Source organism: Scomber japonicus, chromosome 23, assembly GCF_027409825.1.
Source record: "Scomber japonicus isolate fScoJap1 chromosome 23, fScoJap1.pri, whole genome shotgun sequence".
NCBI lineage: Eukaryota > Metazoa > Chordata > Actinopteri > Scombriformes > Scombridae > Scomber > Scomber japonicus.
Genome location: NC_070600.1, coordinates 17,583,314 through 17,599,848, shown reverse-complemented (window position 1 = coordinate 17,599,848; position 16,535 = coordinate 17,583,314). Strand labels below are relative to the sequence as shown.

The 16,535-nt window shown below is 39.1% G+C and overlaps 2 protein-coding genes across 2 annotated transcripts in view; one reads left to right on the top strand and one right to left on the bottom strand.

The window, feature by feature from the left end:
* The first annotated feature begins 2,286 nt into the window (after positions 1–2,286).
* Positions 2,287–7,041, top strand: cd36 (CD36 molecule (thrombospondin receptor)). Its single transcript, XM_053313874.1, has 12 exons — positions 2,287–2,409; positions 2,746–2,906; positions 3,043–3,187; positions 4,470–4,625; positions 4,739–4,830; positions 4,992–5,041; positions 5,169–5,238; positions 5,524–5,711; positions 5,850–5,968; positions 6,064–6,137; positions 6,373–6,427; positions 6,530–7,041. Exons 1-12 carry the CDS (start codon positions 2,287–2,289, stop codon positions 6,704–6,706), a joined length of 1,410 nt encoding a protein of 469 aa, XP_053169849.1. The 3' UTR covers positions 6,707–7,041.
* Positions 7,042–9,196: 2,155 nt separating this feature from the next.
* sema3c (sema domain, immunoglobulin domain (Ig), short basic domain, secreted, (semaphorin) 3C) overlaps positions 9,197–16,535 on the bottom strand; it is a 38,839-nt gene continuing 31,500 nt past the window's right edge. Inside the window, exons 13-18 of the mRNA XM_053314228.1 lie at positions 15,215–15,303; positions 14,413–14,454; positions 14,008–14,165; positions 13,012–13,079; positions 11,729–11,859; positions 9,197–10,357 (exon numbers count right to left, since the gene is read on the bottom strand). Of these exons, the coding sequence (XP_053170203.1) occupies positions 9,938–10,357; positions 11,729–11,859; positions 13,012–13,079; positions 14,008–14,165; positions 14,413–14,454; positions 15,215–15,303 (908 nt within the window). The 3' untranslated portion in view covers positions 9,197–9,937. The remainder of the gene's footprint in view (positions 10,358–11,728; positions 11,860–13,011; positions 13,080–14,007; positions 14,166–14,412; positions 14,455–15,214; positions 15,304–16,535) is intronic.

Sequence of the window (16,535 nt, the reverse complement as noted above, 5' to 3'; positions counted from 1 at the left end):
CTTCCAATTATCCAATAATGTGAAAGTGTGTAATGTGAAATATGAATCTATTTACAGTGTTATATATATGGGCTTCCTGTTCATTTATATCTGCTCATCTGTTTATTTACTACTACTACGTACATGATGAGCATGCCTTGTTCCCATGGGAACCAAACCTCTAACAGTGTCAGTGTTAGTCCCATACAGCGGGACAGGACCATTGTTTGTGGTTTAAATAATTTAGTCAGCTGGACAAGTCAAGTGTGTCTCTCCAGCGTCAGCAGTCAGTCTAAAGGGCCGGTGGTGGTCATGTCAGAATTTTCTTCAGAAGTCCCTGTGGCGTAAACAGTACGTCCCTAGTTTCTTTCCATGCAATTTTCATTTCAAATGTGGCTTTTTGAGAGAGTACACGCAAATTTGTGGCAGTGACCTTTCCATTCTAATCCTATGCTGGCTGGAGGTATCCCTCTTTGTCACACAGGCAATCTTCCAAGTTTGAGATAACAAGAGACAGAGAATGTATTCCCTAGGCAAAAAAGGTTATGTCATTTTATCTGCACAGAAATACCATAGACATGGAGCGCATTCAGGTTCTCACAAAAGGACAGTGTTCCCAGTTACACAAGATTAGGTCTGTTTATACTTACACATAATAAAAATATATTTTCAGGATTCTTCTTTTAACTGTACAACTCTATACATGTAAAAATAATTGTAAGGCTATGTTTTTATGCATATGATTACATAATGCAAGAAAGTACAACAATTGGAAGCTGATATGTTTTCATAACAGTTACTGTTATGCTTTATTCCCTCTTTAAACAATATGATTAAATAAACCATGTCACCCTGTCTTTTGTGTGCATGGCGATGGTCTCAGATGAATTAGAAAAACTGGTTTGTTAAGCACACATAAGAGCTTGAACCAAATAAATGGGCCTTCTCCACTGAACATGCAGTGAGTGGTGAGGAAATGGAGGGGCTGCCCCCCAGTGGTAGTATGTAACCTTACAGTGCTGCAAAGCAGTACGGTGTAGTAATGTGGTAGTGGGCTGGCAATATATTAAACCTAACATCATTGTATGATTCTGTGCAGTACAGTGGCATGGGCTTTGGAAATATTGCCATTGTAATATTATTTTATAGATGGCAAGTCATGACCACCTATCAGTCTAGTTTTGTTTTGTACACTGGCTAAATCACAAGTGGCAGTATGGTGTAACATGCAAGGTTATATTATAGCTTATAGGCAGAGGGCTAGAAAACATTTACCCAAAAAGTTGACCCAAAAACATCTGGAAATTGGTCACAAGCACTAACATCTTTTTCAAGAGTCTTAGTAAAGAGTGAGGAAAAGGACTGCAAAGAGTTTTACATCACTCAAATATTTAGACACCCAATGTTATATTGTCTCCAACTAAGTTGTAAGAACCCATGTGCAAGGAACCTATTGCTATCACAACAATGAATCAAGATAAGAAAGATACGAATGCAATAGAATTTAATATCGCTCATGAATGCAATCCACAATATCTCATGTAACATAACTGCGATGACAGATAAGCCTATTTAACTGTCTCCTGATAATGAGAATATGCTTAATCATGTTTATGTTTCTATGCTTCTGTCTCTGGTACCCCTGTGTCGTGTGCACTAAGGCACAAGAGCAGAAATTGTAGAGGAGATAAGAGATTAATAGACAGAAAAGGGCACATGCTGTGAGAAATAGAGCAGGGGAGAATATAATAACATTTCTAAGAAGTTTTTCATCATTCAGGTCATGCATGGAATATTTGGTAGTGATATCTCACATCCTCATAAAACCTCTTCAATTCTGTAAAGGGAATCCAGTTGGTTTCACTGCATTCATCATTTTAAAAAGCTAAATAAAAATAGCAATAGCGTGTGGTTAGAAATGAACTTCAATTTACACTACCTCTCTGCCAATTGCTCTTTAACCTTTACCCTCACCTCATTGTACCTGTTATCCCATGGCCATGTAGTCCTTACTGATACCTGAAGGGCTGTCTCTCACTTGAACCTTGAACCTTAATTATGTAACTTAATTTATAAGAGGTGCCTGTGTGACTGAGAGAGGTGTCTGTGCCTGTACCTGGCCTCACCTGCTCCTTTATCTCCTCTGATGGTACAGCCTGCCTTTGCTGCTGCTGCTGCCGGGACACAAACACAGAGAGGCTGCACATAACAGCACACTCCACACACACACAGAGAGACAGAAGGAGAACAGGCTGCCAGGCGGACAGACAGACATACGGTCTCAAACGGAGAGAAAAACACTCAACCATGGGCTGCTTTAACAGAAGGTGCGGGCTGATAGCCGGAGCTGTGTTTGGGGCAGTGGTAGCCATCCTGGGAGGCATCCTTATTCCGCTGGGGAACAGCATCATTGCAGGGACAGTTGAGAAGGTATGGTGCTCAGTTTCACCCTGTGTTAGAGGATAGAGAGTATGAATGTGTGCGCAGAGATCAAGGTGAACCAGGAGAAATGAGAGGCGTGCATTTTTGAAAATCTGTTCAAACTGGCAAGCAAAGATCTGTGCAGAAAGCCAAGTGTGTCTTGTTTGCATCCTTCAAACGATCATCGTCTGTGATTTTTAGCGACTTAAGAGAGACATTTAAGCAGTGAAGATCATTTTTATAACGGATCATCTACCTTTTTTTATGAATCAGTAAGGCTGCTGGCCTGCTGGCAGTCTTGATGCATTTTAAAAATAGACTGTCTGTGTGTCTGTGTGGGTTTAGGAAGCCGTCATTGAGCCCGGAACGACAGCTTATGACAACTGGGTGGCAACAGGGGGAAAGGTGTACAGGCAGTTCTGGTTCTTTGACGTGACAAACGCCCAGGAGGTTTTGCAGAATGGTGCATATCCAGTGGTGGCAGAAAGGGGACCTTATACATACCTGTAAGGATGATTTTGTTCAACTCTTTTATGTCATTTTGTTGAAATTCAAGCCTCTGAGATTTACATTTTTAAGCAATTCGTCATATTTATTTCATAATCTACTCAAATCTAATTACTACATTTTCCATTCCTTTAGGACAAGATACCTCCCCAAAGAAAACATCACATTCAGTGATAATCACACTGTGTCCTTCCTGCTGCCTTATGGAGCCATTTTTGAGCCATCTATGTCAGTTGGAACAGAGGAGGACCACATCACCACCCTCAACCTGGCTGTGGCTGTACGTGAGTGTCACCCCACTGTGTGGTGATTTCTGACTTGACACAGCTCCACACACTGTAGCTGTGCTGTTAAAATCTACCGCTTTTGCTAAGTCATGACAAGCTATGCCAGATCAAGCTGGGCTGCCTTGGTATGCTTTGGTATGACGTTATTCACCATAATGGGTCATCTCTAACCTTTTTGGCTTGTGACCCCTTGTACTGTAATAGGCAGGTTATACTGTATTTGTCAACTGTGTAATGCCTGATACAAAGAATGATTTTCCAAATTTGGCTGGGACACATTAAGACTTTTAGTGATAGGATACAATACCAATTTGAATACTTTTTCAATATTATACTTTTCATGTTTCTTTCTACAAAACCCAAACATATCAAACAGGAAAGGAAATTCTGAAATTTAGCTAGTTTGGTTAGCTGGCTAGTTTCCCTGGATGTAGCATGCAGCAACAACTGCTAATGCTAGGGTGTTATTTCTGTGTTTGGACTCAGAGTATTTAAAGTAATTAAAATCAAATTGAGGTTTATTTGGAAAGCTTAGAAGACTTGAAGACACTGCTTTCTCCAATGTAGACGTTTTGTTAGAATTAGCATTTCCTGAATATCTACATCAGAGGTAGCTAGCACAAGCAATCACAATTATGAGAATAACAACCAGGTTTGAAAATACTAGAATTTATCTTTAGTTATCCAAACTCGAGCAGCAATACTAGGACCTTGCATTAATAAAATATACTAAAATGGTAAAATTAAGATATTAAAAAATTGTCAAATTGAACAATAAGTTAAGAAGAGTATGAATCTAGCACTTCTGTTTTGATACTCTGAGTTAAACAGAACTTTGGATGGTTCTAAAAAAGATTTAAGGTTTAATACCCAGGTCTATGGTGACTGGAGATACAATAGAGCAGAGAATTGACACAAAGTGCAAAAACAACTAGGATGTCACAATGTACGGCAGTCTATGTTTATCAGTACAGTATAGATGTCTTCCCTTGAAACTTTGATAAGGCTTAAAAGATAAGTGTCAGCAAATCCAATGAGATCCTCAGTTTATTATAGGTATTATGTAGTATCATAATCATATAAGAGGATCATTTTCTTCTTTGCTTATCTCATGAGGAAACAGCAGCAGTTGTGTGCACAGCAGTTTTGCATGTGTATCTTTATGAAACGATGCCGTTACCTTTTAAAACTGACACCAACACTGATGAAGAGGTGATCATTTCCTGACTTTTTCAAATGTAAAAATTGATGATTTTTTTTGTTTGTTTTTTTCAGGGAGCCTATTCATTAGTACCAAAAATTCTGCATTTTCTCCTGGAGAAACGGATACAGGCAACCAACTCCTCCTTGTTTCACCGTCATACAATCCAGGAATTGCTGTGGGGCTACCATGACCCTCTGTTGAATGTTACTGTGGGCCTATTTTCACCTGTAAGTAAACACATGTATTATAAAATAAAACAAAATGAACAAAATCCACCCAGTGATACTTCAGTAATGGCACTATCTTATCAATTTATTAGATGAAATGTATTTTCTTCTAGTACAATGGTACCTTTGATGGTCCCTATAATGTCTACACGGGAAAGGATGACATCTCCAAAGTGTCAACGATTGACACGTGGCGGGGAGAGAAGTGAGTCTGATTATCAATAAAGTGTCTTGAGTTGAAACCTGTTCATGCAATAATCTTTTAATCAGGTTGTACAGATTTTGACAAGTGAGAATTCTGATGTTTTTGTAGTATTTAAGACTGTTAAATCAAGTTTATCTGACAAATTCAATTTTGCCCAACAGGACCTTGAATTTCTGGGGCGACGAGTACTGTAACATGATCAATGGGACAGGTGCGGCTCATTCATTATTGTGTATTATTTAAAAAACAATTTTTGTGAACCTCACCAATAAAACACTTCTGCAGCTCTGAATGCAGAGTCACCTTACTGATCATATTTCTCTTCCTCTCTTTCTCAGATGCTTCTTCCTTTGCTCCATTTGTGGACAAAAACGAGCCTCTCTATTTCTTCTCATCGGACATCTGCAGGTGATGAAGCGTTTCATTTTCTGGGAGTTATTTCATCGAATCTAGTCTGACTGTGCTTTGCTAACATTAAGTAGGCCATTAAATGTCAGTGATGGGAGATTTAACACAGAAGTGCAACCTTTTCCTCTCAGTAACCACCAGAGGTCAGAGCTTTCCAGTGCCAAAACTATAATCATGTGCTGTATTGAGAAAGTTGCAACAGTAGAGTTGCAACATAGACCCACAGATTAATGATACATGCAGGTAGTTGAGGTGAGACTCTTGATCTAATCTCTTCATCTTCAGGTCTGTGTCAGCAAGCTATAAGGCAACTATGGATCTGGAAGGGATTGAGGTGTACCGCTACACTCTCCTGCCATCCACCTTAGCCTCCCCTGATATAAACCCAGACAACATGTGCTACTGCACAGATAAAGAGGTCACTAAGAACTGTACCGTGGCTGGAGTATTGGACATCAGGACCTGTCAAGCCGGTTAGTTAATATTTGTTGTGTTCGGTTTTTTTGGGTTTTTTTTGTTAAATAGAAACTACAAGTTCAGGCACTTCTACTGTTTTATCAATCAGCTCAGCAGCTTTGTATTTTTAATCACCACTGCTGCCATTTGAACAGGAAGACCTATCTACATCTCCCTGCCCCACTTCCTCTATGGCAGCCAGTCCCTAATAGAGAACGTACGGGGCCTCAATCCCATCGAGGAGCAGCATTTCACCTTCTTCGATGTAGAACCTGTAAGTGCCCTCAAACTTTCATCTTCATGATTTTTGACTGTCTGGAACCTTAACTCTGATATTAGCCTTTTTTTGTTGTTGTATTTTTTCCACAGACAACTGGATTTACTCTAAGGTTTGCTAAGAGAATTCAAGTGAATATGATGTATGGCCCATCAAACGTTATCACGTAAGTTGAGTTTAATCTTTTTTTTTTAAATCAATTTTGTGTAGCGTACGCTTATTTGCTGTCTCTCCAAGAATTGGATGAGAAGATTGATACCACACATGGTGTTAGTGATACCGATCTTCTCATTTGACTCGCTGCAAGGATGCAAATAACCTTTTTTCCCAAAGTTTAAAACTGTTCCTTTAAGGAAGTTTTTCATGCACTGCATGACAAGTAATACGTTTTCTCTATGCAGGGTGCTTAAGAAAGTGAAGGATTATACCATATTCCCACTTGTTTGGCTGAATGAGGTAAGATAAAAAATGGAGTCATGCCATCGTCAAGAGTAAAGTCTTTTAGCTTGGGTCTTTCTAATCAGGTCTCCCTTTCTCTGTCTCCATCTTTGTAACCAGACGGCTGCACTTGATGAAGCAACAGCGGAGATGTTTAAAGAGGAGCTTATCTCCCGTATCGACCTGCTGGAAATCATACAGAAAGCACTGCTGGGCTCAGGTGTGTCCATCTTCCTGCTTTGTCTTATCCTCTACTGTGTGGTGAGGAGGAAGGATAACCAAGGCAAGATTGTGTGAATGTATCATGCAGACATGTCTGATTTGTGTGAACTGCAGAGCACAATTCAAGCTGCTATGGGACATCAAACCTTTTTATATAGACTTGCACTTTTTTGTAATTTCAGTATTATTTATAATGTCATACTTCCTTTGATGCAAGGGTGTATACTGTGATTTTGTAAACAGCTGTATTACCTTGCCGAATATTATTTCAATTGCAATTATCACTGTAACATTTGAACTCAATCAGGGATTTCTAAAGGGAGAGCAAGTGGAGACCCCTATGAACTGTGAGGTTATTAATCCTTTGAATATCCACACAGAGAGAAATTGGTTTGTTCGGCAAGCTATGAAAGAACATATAGTATTTAATGCAAATTTAAATCTTGCGCAAATGTTCATATCCTTTGCAGAACTAGTGTCTTCAAATTGAATAAAAAGCTGAAAAAGAGTTTTTCATTGGGTTTCCTATTCCTTGTATTGGATTGTTCTTAGCCATCGCCAGTGTATCAAAACTATAGTACATCCTCCTGGACCCAAAATACAGCTGAGACTGCTATGCTGCTGACACAAACCTCTGCATTGTGCAAACTGAAGCAAGACCGATTCCCTTACCTCTTTACCTTGAGTGGCCCATAAATCAAAAAGAGTAATACAAATAAAAACGGGGGATGATTATACTGTGGTTATGAATGGTACTCGGGTTTGTTTGGTGAGAAAGCAGTACTTCTGTCCAGCAGGAGGCCTTTCTTTGGTTTTATGGGTTTTAAATGACCCTCTGCAGCCCCATGGGTTTCTTTGATTTTACTGTTGAGTGTGGACCTTACATGTCACACATACAAGGAAATGTTTCACTGAGATTAAAACAGACAAAGCTTTTGACAAGCTACTTTCTGGGGATATTTGCAACTGTGAAAAAACCTGACCCCTTACAAGCTCCTATGTTTTAATAAACTCATACATTTTCTAACTTTCTTAACAGTGAGAGAAAGTTCTAATTTGTAAAATAATCCAGACTCAATGATGTCGTCTATTCAGATGAATGAAAATTAATTTTATTTTTCTTCTGCAATACTATGAGTGATCATTAGCAGCAAGGCTGAGTGGTGGCACCATATCCAACTCTTAATACATCCATGGTAAACAGGCACAGCAGTCCTTAAATGCTAATGTCAACATGCTAGCATGCTCGCAATAATAATGTTAACATTCTGATGTTCAGTAGGTGTAATGATTACCCTGACACTGTCATAGTTTAGTTTGTTAGTATGCTAAAATTTGCTAAGCACAAAGTACATACAGCTGAGGTTAATGGAAATGTCTGACATTAATGGTTTTGCTAATGTCATATCATCATTAAACAAAGTAATGGACAACTGTGTTTAATGTTAAGTTACAGGGTCACCAAAGTCGTAAGATACATTATCTAGGTACCATATGTATCTGTGCCACTCTATCAAGTAGATGTTGAGATATTGTCCAAAACAAAATAAGTATGAGCTGCTAGTGGTATGAGAGGAAAGGCCAGAGAATCACTAAAGTCAAACTCTACTAGCATGACTAAAATGTATTCTAGCAATAAATTATTTGATATTGAGATTGATCTGAACAGATTTATTCAGGCTATCATTACATTAATAAATAGAAATACATATGTTTCATAACACAGTACAGTACACTGGGCTGAAGTTGACATGATGGTGGTCACACAGTTTTATTAAACATGGAGCAGAGATCTGTAGGAGGGAAGGTACAACTAGAAAGTCTTTTCTCAAAATGAAAACAATACTGTATATCTCTGCAATTTGCAGATACAGTCAAAGTTAGTTGGTGAAATATTTTGAAATTATATACACAAAGAAACAATTTCAAAAAACATTTTCACAAAACTCAGCACAACTTTAAATAAAAAAACAATGAAACAAACAAAAAAATACTCTGTACACAAGCGACATAGAACCTCTATCTACATTAACTACAGTATGCATCTGGAAAACAAATCTATTCACATATGTCAAATTGTCTATCTCACAGACTACCTCACTAATAATTACTATTTCTGCATTAAGTATATCCATGTTGCTGTGTAGATTGTGTAGATTTGGATCCAAAGAAGGACATTGTACCTTATAATCTAGAATCCATATTTCCAAATATTACACGAACATAAATTATTTAACCGAAGGCAAAAACTAAAATGTGCGTATCTGCTTGTTGTTCAAATGTAATCCAGGAAAGGATTAAAAGACCTCTACATTATTTATGCAATTCTATAAACATGCTTCTGTGCTAGAAACAAGAGAAGTACAATACAATATGCAGCTGAATTACAGTGAGGCCCATTTTCTTACATGTGTGTCTGAGTAATAGGAATAAATACAAGAGAGATCATGTAAGATGTGTACAGCTCACACAGAATTTCATATTCTACACAGTATTTTACTATTTTTGTTTGGGTGAAATCAGCACTGGATGTTAGGTTTGGCCTTTGAAGTAATAACTTTTTATTGGGGCTGCTTGCCATCTGTGCACTGTATGGGCAGTGCTATTGTAGACAGTGCGTTCACAAATTGACTTTATATTATCCCACATGAGCACACAGAGCCTTGTACTTTTCAATGAAGAGAGTACAACTTTGTTAGTCAAAAAGTAAATATATATAAATGTGGGTAGAATCTAATAAAATACTAGTATAATGCCAAGAGAGGGCACTCACTGTCAAACATGCGTCTGTCTCCCTTTTGTCCCTTTTCAATCTCCACTATTTGTTATCTTGATCAAATTACCTCCCTATTTCTTTCAACAAAGAACAACTCCATTGTGAGCCAGTGTACGGCCGGCTCAATTTCCCCTCTAATATTTAAAATAGGATAAGATCATTGACAATAGCTGCGAGTCAAGTTGTATAATCGTAAGCAATATCAGCTGAGAGCACAGTTTATTAATGGCACTCAGAAGAGGGCCACTTCAGTTTGTGGTGTGACTGTGACAGCAAATGAATGGCTTGTTGGTGCCTGTGCATGTGTATTAGTGAAAGTCACAGCCATCTGGTCACAGTGCCTCACTCTTGCAATCTGTCGAAGAAAAGAAGATATTGCAGAATAACAGCTTTCCGCACCCACCTCCTCATTTTACTGTATATCCATAGTGGAGCTCTGCAGTTTGAGATGAGAGTTGGAAAATGAGGATGTGTAATTGCCTGGAAAGGAACAAAGGAAGATGTGTATATCAGCTGCCAGTCTCCCTGTGTCAGACCTCTGGGAGGTGATTGCGACGGTTGCGGCTCTTCCTCCGGTCAAGCAGAGGCTTCAGTTTAGCCAAATCCCCTCTGAGAGGTCCAGGTGGCTGAGGCTGCTGCGGTCTCTGCTGAAGGTTCTGGAGCGCCTTCCTCTCTTTGCAGTATTGTTGTACAGCCAGGCTCTCTGCAGGGCTGAAGGCTTCCAATAGGGCCTTAGGGTGCAACGAGCTGGCCCACGCCCATGGCGACTGCTGCTTGTCTGTCAGCACGCTCACCATGGCCTCACTTAGCACGCGCAGGCGGATCTTGGCGACGGTGCGTTTGAAGCCATTCTCTGTGGTAAGGCAGTAGTAAAGACCCTGGTCAGACAGCTGGACGGAGCGGATGAGGAGGCCGTGCTCGCTGGAAATGACGCGATCACTCAGTTTCACCTGTGGTTGGCATAATTAGTTTATGTCATAAACCCATTCACATATTGTACCAGAAATACAAACATGCTGTCAAAATCTAAATGAAGAATATAGACATATGACAAATCACATGAAAACGCTGAATAAATGAGTGGAGAAACATAATAAATGCACATGTGAGGGGTCACTGAATGGTTTGATGATTTTTTAAATATGACCTTTGCAGTCACCAGATCTCAACCTCTTTCAACATGTTATACCAGAAACCAGAGAACTTAAGTTCTTCGCTTTCACATACTACGTGACTTGAGTCATTTTTCCATGAAATGTCTCAAGAAACTTGAAAAATTTGATGCACAAATGAATGGCTGTGTACTTTATTTCCCAAAATGTGGAATAAAAGGCAACATTTCTCTTGTATATACATATGAAAAGGCAACATTTTCTGAAAACATTTTATATGTTCTTGCTAAACTATAATTATTGAAAGAAATTCAAATAAGAACTTAAGGAATTGAAGTGTTAATTTAAGTGTAATTGCTTGGTGAAAAATCAGTTCGCTGAAAGGGGTTGAAATAGTTGAAACCAAAAAGTGTAAGTGGTAGCTAAAGTGTAAGAAATTTGTACCAGTTCAATAAATTAATTTTGTTGTATAGACCAAAATGTCTGAATGTCTTAATATGCAAATAGTGTGAATTTGTATTCTTTTTTTTTTCTCGAATTTTGCAAAGTAGGAATGAAAATACGTATATGTGTAAAATGTGTAAATATGGATTTGATGCATATTCATTCAGACCATACAGTCTCAGTAGTTTAAAATAACTGATGCTAAACACCCTCAATGCATTTGGGTTTGGAAAAGATTTCAAATATTACACACTAAAAAGTGTCTTTATTCTCTTTTTTATTCTCAAGGGGAAATGGATATAATGACCATTATTCTAAAAATACAGCAATCAAAGCTAGACTCATAAAAGATGTGTCTTTATCATGCAGGCGCTATTTTTTATAATCTGACACAGCCCTTCAAAGTGCTCTTATCATTTTATGGTTGTCAAATATTTGTGAAGTGTTTCCCTGCTGACAATCCAGGACATAAGTCAAGTTCTTCATCCTGTTTGATATGTATCAGTGCTCATTATGACACTTCAATGCCTCACAGTGTCATTCCTCAGGCGATACAAGGCCAGATCAAATGTGTGAGTGCATTTGATTCTATGAGATGTTTAATATTTGATGTAATGTTTAACCCAACATTGCAGCAACCCCCTATGGATCATTAAATCTGTTATATCTCAAGGGTCCTTTTCTCCACATTAGGTTAGGTGTCATATATTACAACTAAAGCTGCCTGTGATGTTGAATTTTGACCTCTTTAGTTCTCAAACTGACCTCTTTTCTTCTGTCATTGTCCCTTTGTATAAGCCAACGGATAGAGGCCTGGGGAGACTTGGGCAGACACTCCAGGAAGGTGGTGTTGTTTTTCACGCCAAACTGCGTCATCTCCACTGCGTTCCTGTAGGCTATCAGATACACCAATACACACACACACGTAAACGCACACACACACAGACACACACAGAGTCAATGGAGGTACATCAGACTTGCTGAAACAAACCTCACAGATGGATGCAAATCTCTCTAAAGTCCTAACAGTGGGACTGAAATGTTGACACAAAGCTTAGTCCAACACCTGCAGCACAACCAAACTCCACCCAGATTTCATCAGTTTCTACAGACAAGCAAAACAATCTTCGATGCATCAGACCACCTCAGTTTTGTCTCATTTACCGTGTTGTTTTTGTTGCAGCTAAATGGTTCATCACACAGCTGGATGTATGACAGGCCTGTCCCTAATTAGTGGGAATAGCCATATGGTTAGTTCCCCAAGCTCATGTTAATTTAGAGATGTAAACTCTTCATGGATATGGACCACACTGGGGTGAAAATCCTCTTCACTGATTAAACTGCCGTGTGCCAGTGGACTGAGTGAATTTTGGTGAGGAATGCAGTACCTGGACTCACAAACAGGACCAAACACCCCTGAACAGGTGCATGAACAAATAGACTGACACACAAACTCAAGTAGAGCTACAATCTCAACCTCTTGCCATCAAAAATATGTTTATTTTTCCAGTCATAGTGAATTTCTGTCTGTTTAAATGTGAATCTGTTGTGGCAGTATATGACAATGTCCTGCAATTGTCCTTTTACAAATAATACATATCTTATTTGACATGCTAACGCCTTACATTTGGTATGGTTAAAACGTTAGCAAACGGTTTCAAACATAGCATCATTTGGAGTTGTGTTTCTGTTTGACAGATGTATCGCCATTCTTGTTTTAGCTCTGTTTTGGTATCCACCCCCCTTAGAAAGATATCTGACTTTTCAGCAACTAGCCATTTGGTGCTGGACAGATAGGCTACACTGGATTTCTTGGAGCTATACCCTAACCCTAACCCTAAACCTGAAAAAAACTGTCTGCTGCTGTGGGGCTGTTGATTGCATAATTTGTGGGCCATAAATCCAACACAACAAGCTACAACAGACCCAAAAAGCTGTGGAGAGCTGAGAGGAAATGCAAAGTGGTGAAACATTTTGTGTGTTTGTCATTGTGGTTCACTTTTCATGTTATACATAGTTATTTAGTTGATAAATGCAGCTTTAATCACCTTTGAGATTGAATCCTCTGCATTGAGTGAGTGGATTTCCATGTATAATGTCCTGCCTCCTGCTCCTCCTAAAAGGAAAAGAATGACTGATAGTTACGGACACACTCTTGCAAAATGCAGAATTAAATACACAATCATAACAACCTCCCTCCTCATACGTTCTTCTGATAACTTAAATATGGAGGGAGTAGTTCCGTGCCAAAACAATGACGAAAGTCTGACTGTGTTATTCCATCAGTGATGCGCACTCATGTAGAACAGCTTGAGGAAAAGAGCATGTAAACAGCTGACACATTTCAGACACTTTTCCTGGAGGAAAACAAGGTCTGCACTTTTTGTAAAACTAAAGTTAACCCAAGTTTGTCTGGAATGTCAAAAGAAGGCAGCTGGTCCTTAAAGACACCAGAGAAGTATTGGTTTAGAAGCGAGGTGTCGCTCATACTTCGTCTGTGTTATGTCTAGACAGATACGGGAAACAACAAAAGCAGAATTAGTGGCGACTTACATTGAAGTGTGCACTGAAGGACTCCAGTCATGTGATCTTTTTGCCCTCACAAACTGTGGCTAATGCATCTTAATTACATTTTTGGCCACATTCATCAACATATGCAACATTTAAAGATCATTTGTTGTATAAGTGATTAATACAACTTTGGAAGCCCAGAACTTCTATAGATTTTCATGGCAAATCTACAGAAAAACTACAAAAATGTGCACCATGCAAATGTTTATTTAACGATTCTCAAAGTTTTGACCAGCTGTCCCCATGAATAGGCTCTGTAATCAACGCCTGTCACCACTTATTAACACTGCACATTTTTGCTTTAGGGCTTAGAAGTGCTTGCAGAACCATTAACAGACTCCCAAAAGAAAATTCCATAGTAGACGCTAAATACATCTGAGCATGAAATTGAAATACACTGAATAATACTGGCTAAACAGTATTCACAGTATACAGTATTAGTATGAACCCTAAAACTCTAAACCTTTGCATACCTTTTGCCGGTAGGATAGAAGCGGGAGCAGCTCAGTCCATCCCAGGCACAATAGGGGTCTCTGGCGAGGCAGCAGTCAGCACAAGCCGAGCCGTAAGCGTGACAACGGTGCAGGGAGACCTGCGAGACCCCGAACTCAGAGCTGACGTACAGCTGTTGCTGCAAAATAAACAGTTCAAATGTCAGCCGCCCTGTTTGTCTTAATAAGTGGCCAGCTGACAGGAAAATGAGGCAGAACCCCGAAACAATTATGGCTTATTATTTCCTTGCCTTTGGGAGGCTTATTATACACAGTAGATTTCTGTTTTGTGTCTTTCATAGTAGCCATGGACAATGAATAACATATTAAAACAATAAAACTGTACTAAATAGGTATGGAAAAAACAAAGTTAAGAGACATACTTACTTTTTTTGAGGATATTCTCACGTTTGTAACAGGAGCTTGGTTCTAGAAAACAGTACATGCAAGCAGTTAGTTCAGAGCTTTTAGACATAACAGTTATCTCTACCAACATTTTAAAAGAATAGTTTTGTGAAATCCACTTATTCACTTTCAAGATTGATCCCAAATTGATCCCACGCTCAAAATTGTACACTAAATACAAAGTGTACAAGGACTAGAAACAGCTAGTTAAAGGTGACAACATTCTCCTACCAGCATCTCTAAAAGTCACTAATAAAAACATTATATCTCTGTTAATGAATCCATACAAAACAAGTCTAAATATAACATGTAGTTTTTACAGATTTTAGCTTTGGATTCAATCTTTTGATCAAACTCTTGGCAAGAGGGTTTCCCAAAATGTGTATACTTGCAAATAAAATACCCTTTTTGATTAAAAATAGTCATGGCAGATGAGGTGCATGTATTTCTTTGGGGGAGTGCTACACTTCAGGCCTTTGCACCTGATCACAGGTAATCACATTTTTAGTGATTTAGGACACATCAGCAGGTTGAGATAAAACAGTGTGTTCAAAGGTTCAGCACAGGGCAACAACTAGACTCTTTCAGTATGTTAGCATGTTTCCTATCACTCTGTGTTGACTACACTACAGATCATCCATCAACTGTTTGCCACTCTGTCTTTGTCTGTCTGCCTCTGGCCTTTGTGCTGTGGCCAAGTGCACCCTCCTCCTCCCTGACTTTGATTACGGTAAAGAAAAGGGATGAAAGTGAAAAAAGGGGGGTGGGAAGACGGACAGCAGACCTTAAACACTTCCAGCTCCTCCAAAATCAGATCTTCATGCAGGGACTGATTGGTTGGCAGCACAATCACCTTCTGTATTGTACCTTTGTCTGGGGGCAGAAAAGAGACATGTCAAGTTGTAACAAGACATTTAACAACTATGTGAAACAGATATGGCTACACACACTCGACAAAGACTGCCCAGAGATGTATGCCGTCAGTGAAAAAAAAACAAAACTGAAAGTCCATTACCAATGTTTGCTTTTGAAACAAGCATGATAGTAATGACCAGTTTCTACAGCGAAATCAGCAATGGCAGTAGTGGGAATAGAAGCTCTTAAGCCTGCACAAGGGAGGACAAAAGGCCATGAAAAGGGCAAAATGCAACACTACCACCATCAATAAAGCTGTCTTGTCCTGGGAGTTGGAGCAACAAAGTGGGAAGACGGAGTTACAGTAACAGCTCCTGGAAATGCCTGATAAGAGTGTCTCCCTCATCCTTGAGACAAAGCACTGTCTCAAGCCGCAGCTACAGCTACGGTTAGACAGCACTGGCTTCTCTTCAAGAATTCAGGCAGGAGAAACAGAACAGAGAGAGGCTGCCTGATAAGCACATGCAGCTGTGAGAGAGGGGCTGCTCACTGAATGCAAACACGTGCACAAGTGGGACAAGCACAAGCACGAATGCACACACAATAATGTGAGGACATATATCATTGTGTTAAGAGTATAGGCAGATCCAGATATAGGTATATTCTACACGTGTGTAATGTAGGGCAAGTATTATCAATTCGTGACACCAGCAGATTATTTTACCTGATTAAACAACATCAGACCATAAAAGCTCAAAGTTCTCTTTTCAAGGACTTGTCCTTCTATCTTTGACCGATATATGGTATAATTTATGCTGCGTTATGTCCCGTTGTCTGTATTTTTAAATCAGCTGCAAAACCCACACTGTAATATCCCCACTGTTATCTGTTTATCTGATAACCAGCTGTGGGAATGGGACTCTAGTTAACAATCATATACTTGCAAAACATGAAAACTCATAAAATATACAGTATCAGTTATTGGTTTTGCATGTTACTGTAAATGACTGAGCATAAATGAGTTTGTAAATGACATGGCTTAAAATTGACACGCCTTTTTACAGGATTATGGTGACTATGGTAGCATCACAGCCTGATAGGACTGCTAATGCCCTGGTGCCATGACGCAGGTTGTAATTCATTCATTTTTCGAATTGGATATTGGAATAGCATTTTCCAGCGCAGCTGTTTTTTAATTTTGTGCAAGGAAATATATGTTTAAATACAGTATAGATCATTTCCTTAGTATG

Coding starts and splice junctions, on each gene's coding strand:
- cd36 (XM_053313874.1), top strand. CDS start 2,287: ATGGGCTGCTTTAACAGAAGGTGCGGGCTGATAGCCGGAGCTGTGTTT. Junction 2,907..3,042: donor AGGGGACCTTATACATACCT/GTAAGGATGATT, acceptor CCATTCCTTTAG/GACAAGATACCTCCCCAAAG. Junction 5,969..6,063: donor CCTTCTTCGATGTAGAACCT/GTAAGTGCCCTC, acceptor TTTTTTCCACAG/ACAACTGGATTTACTCTAAG.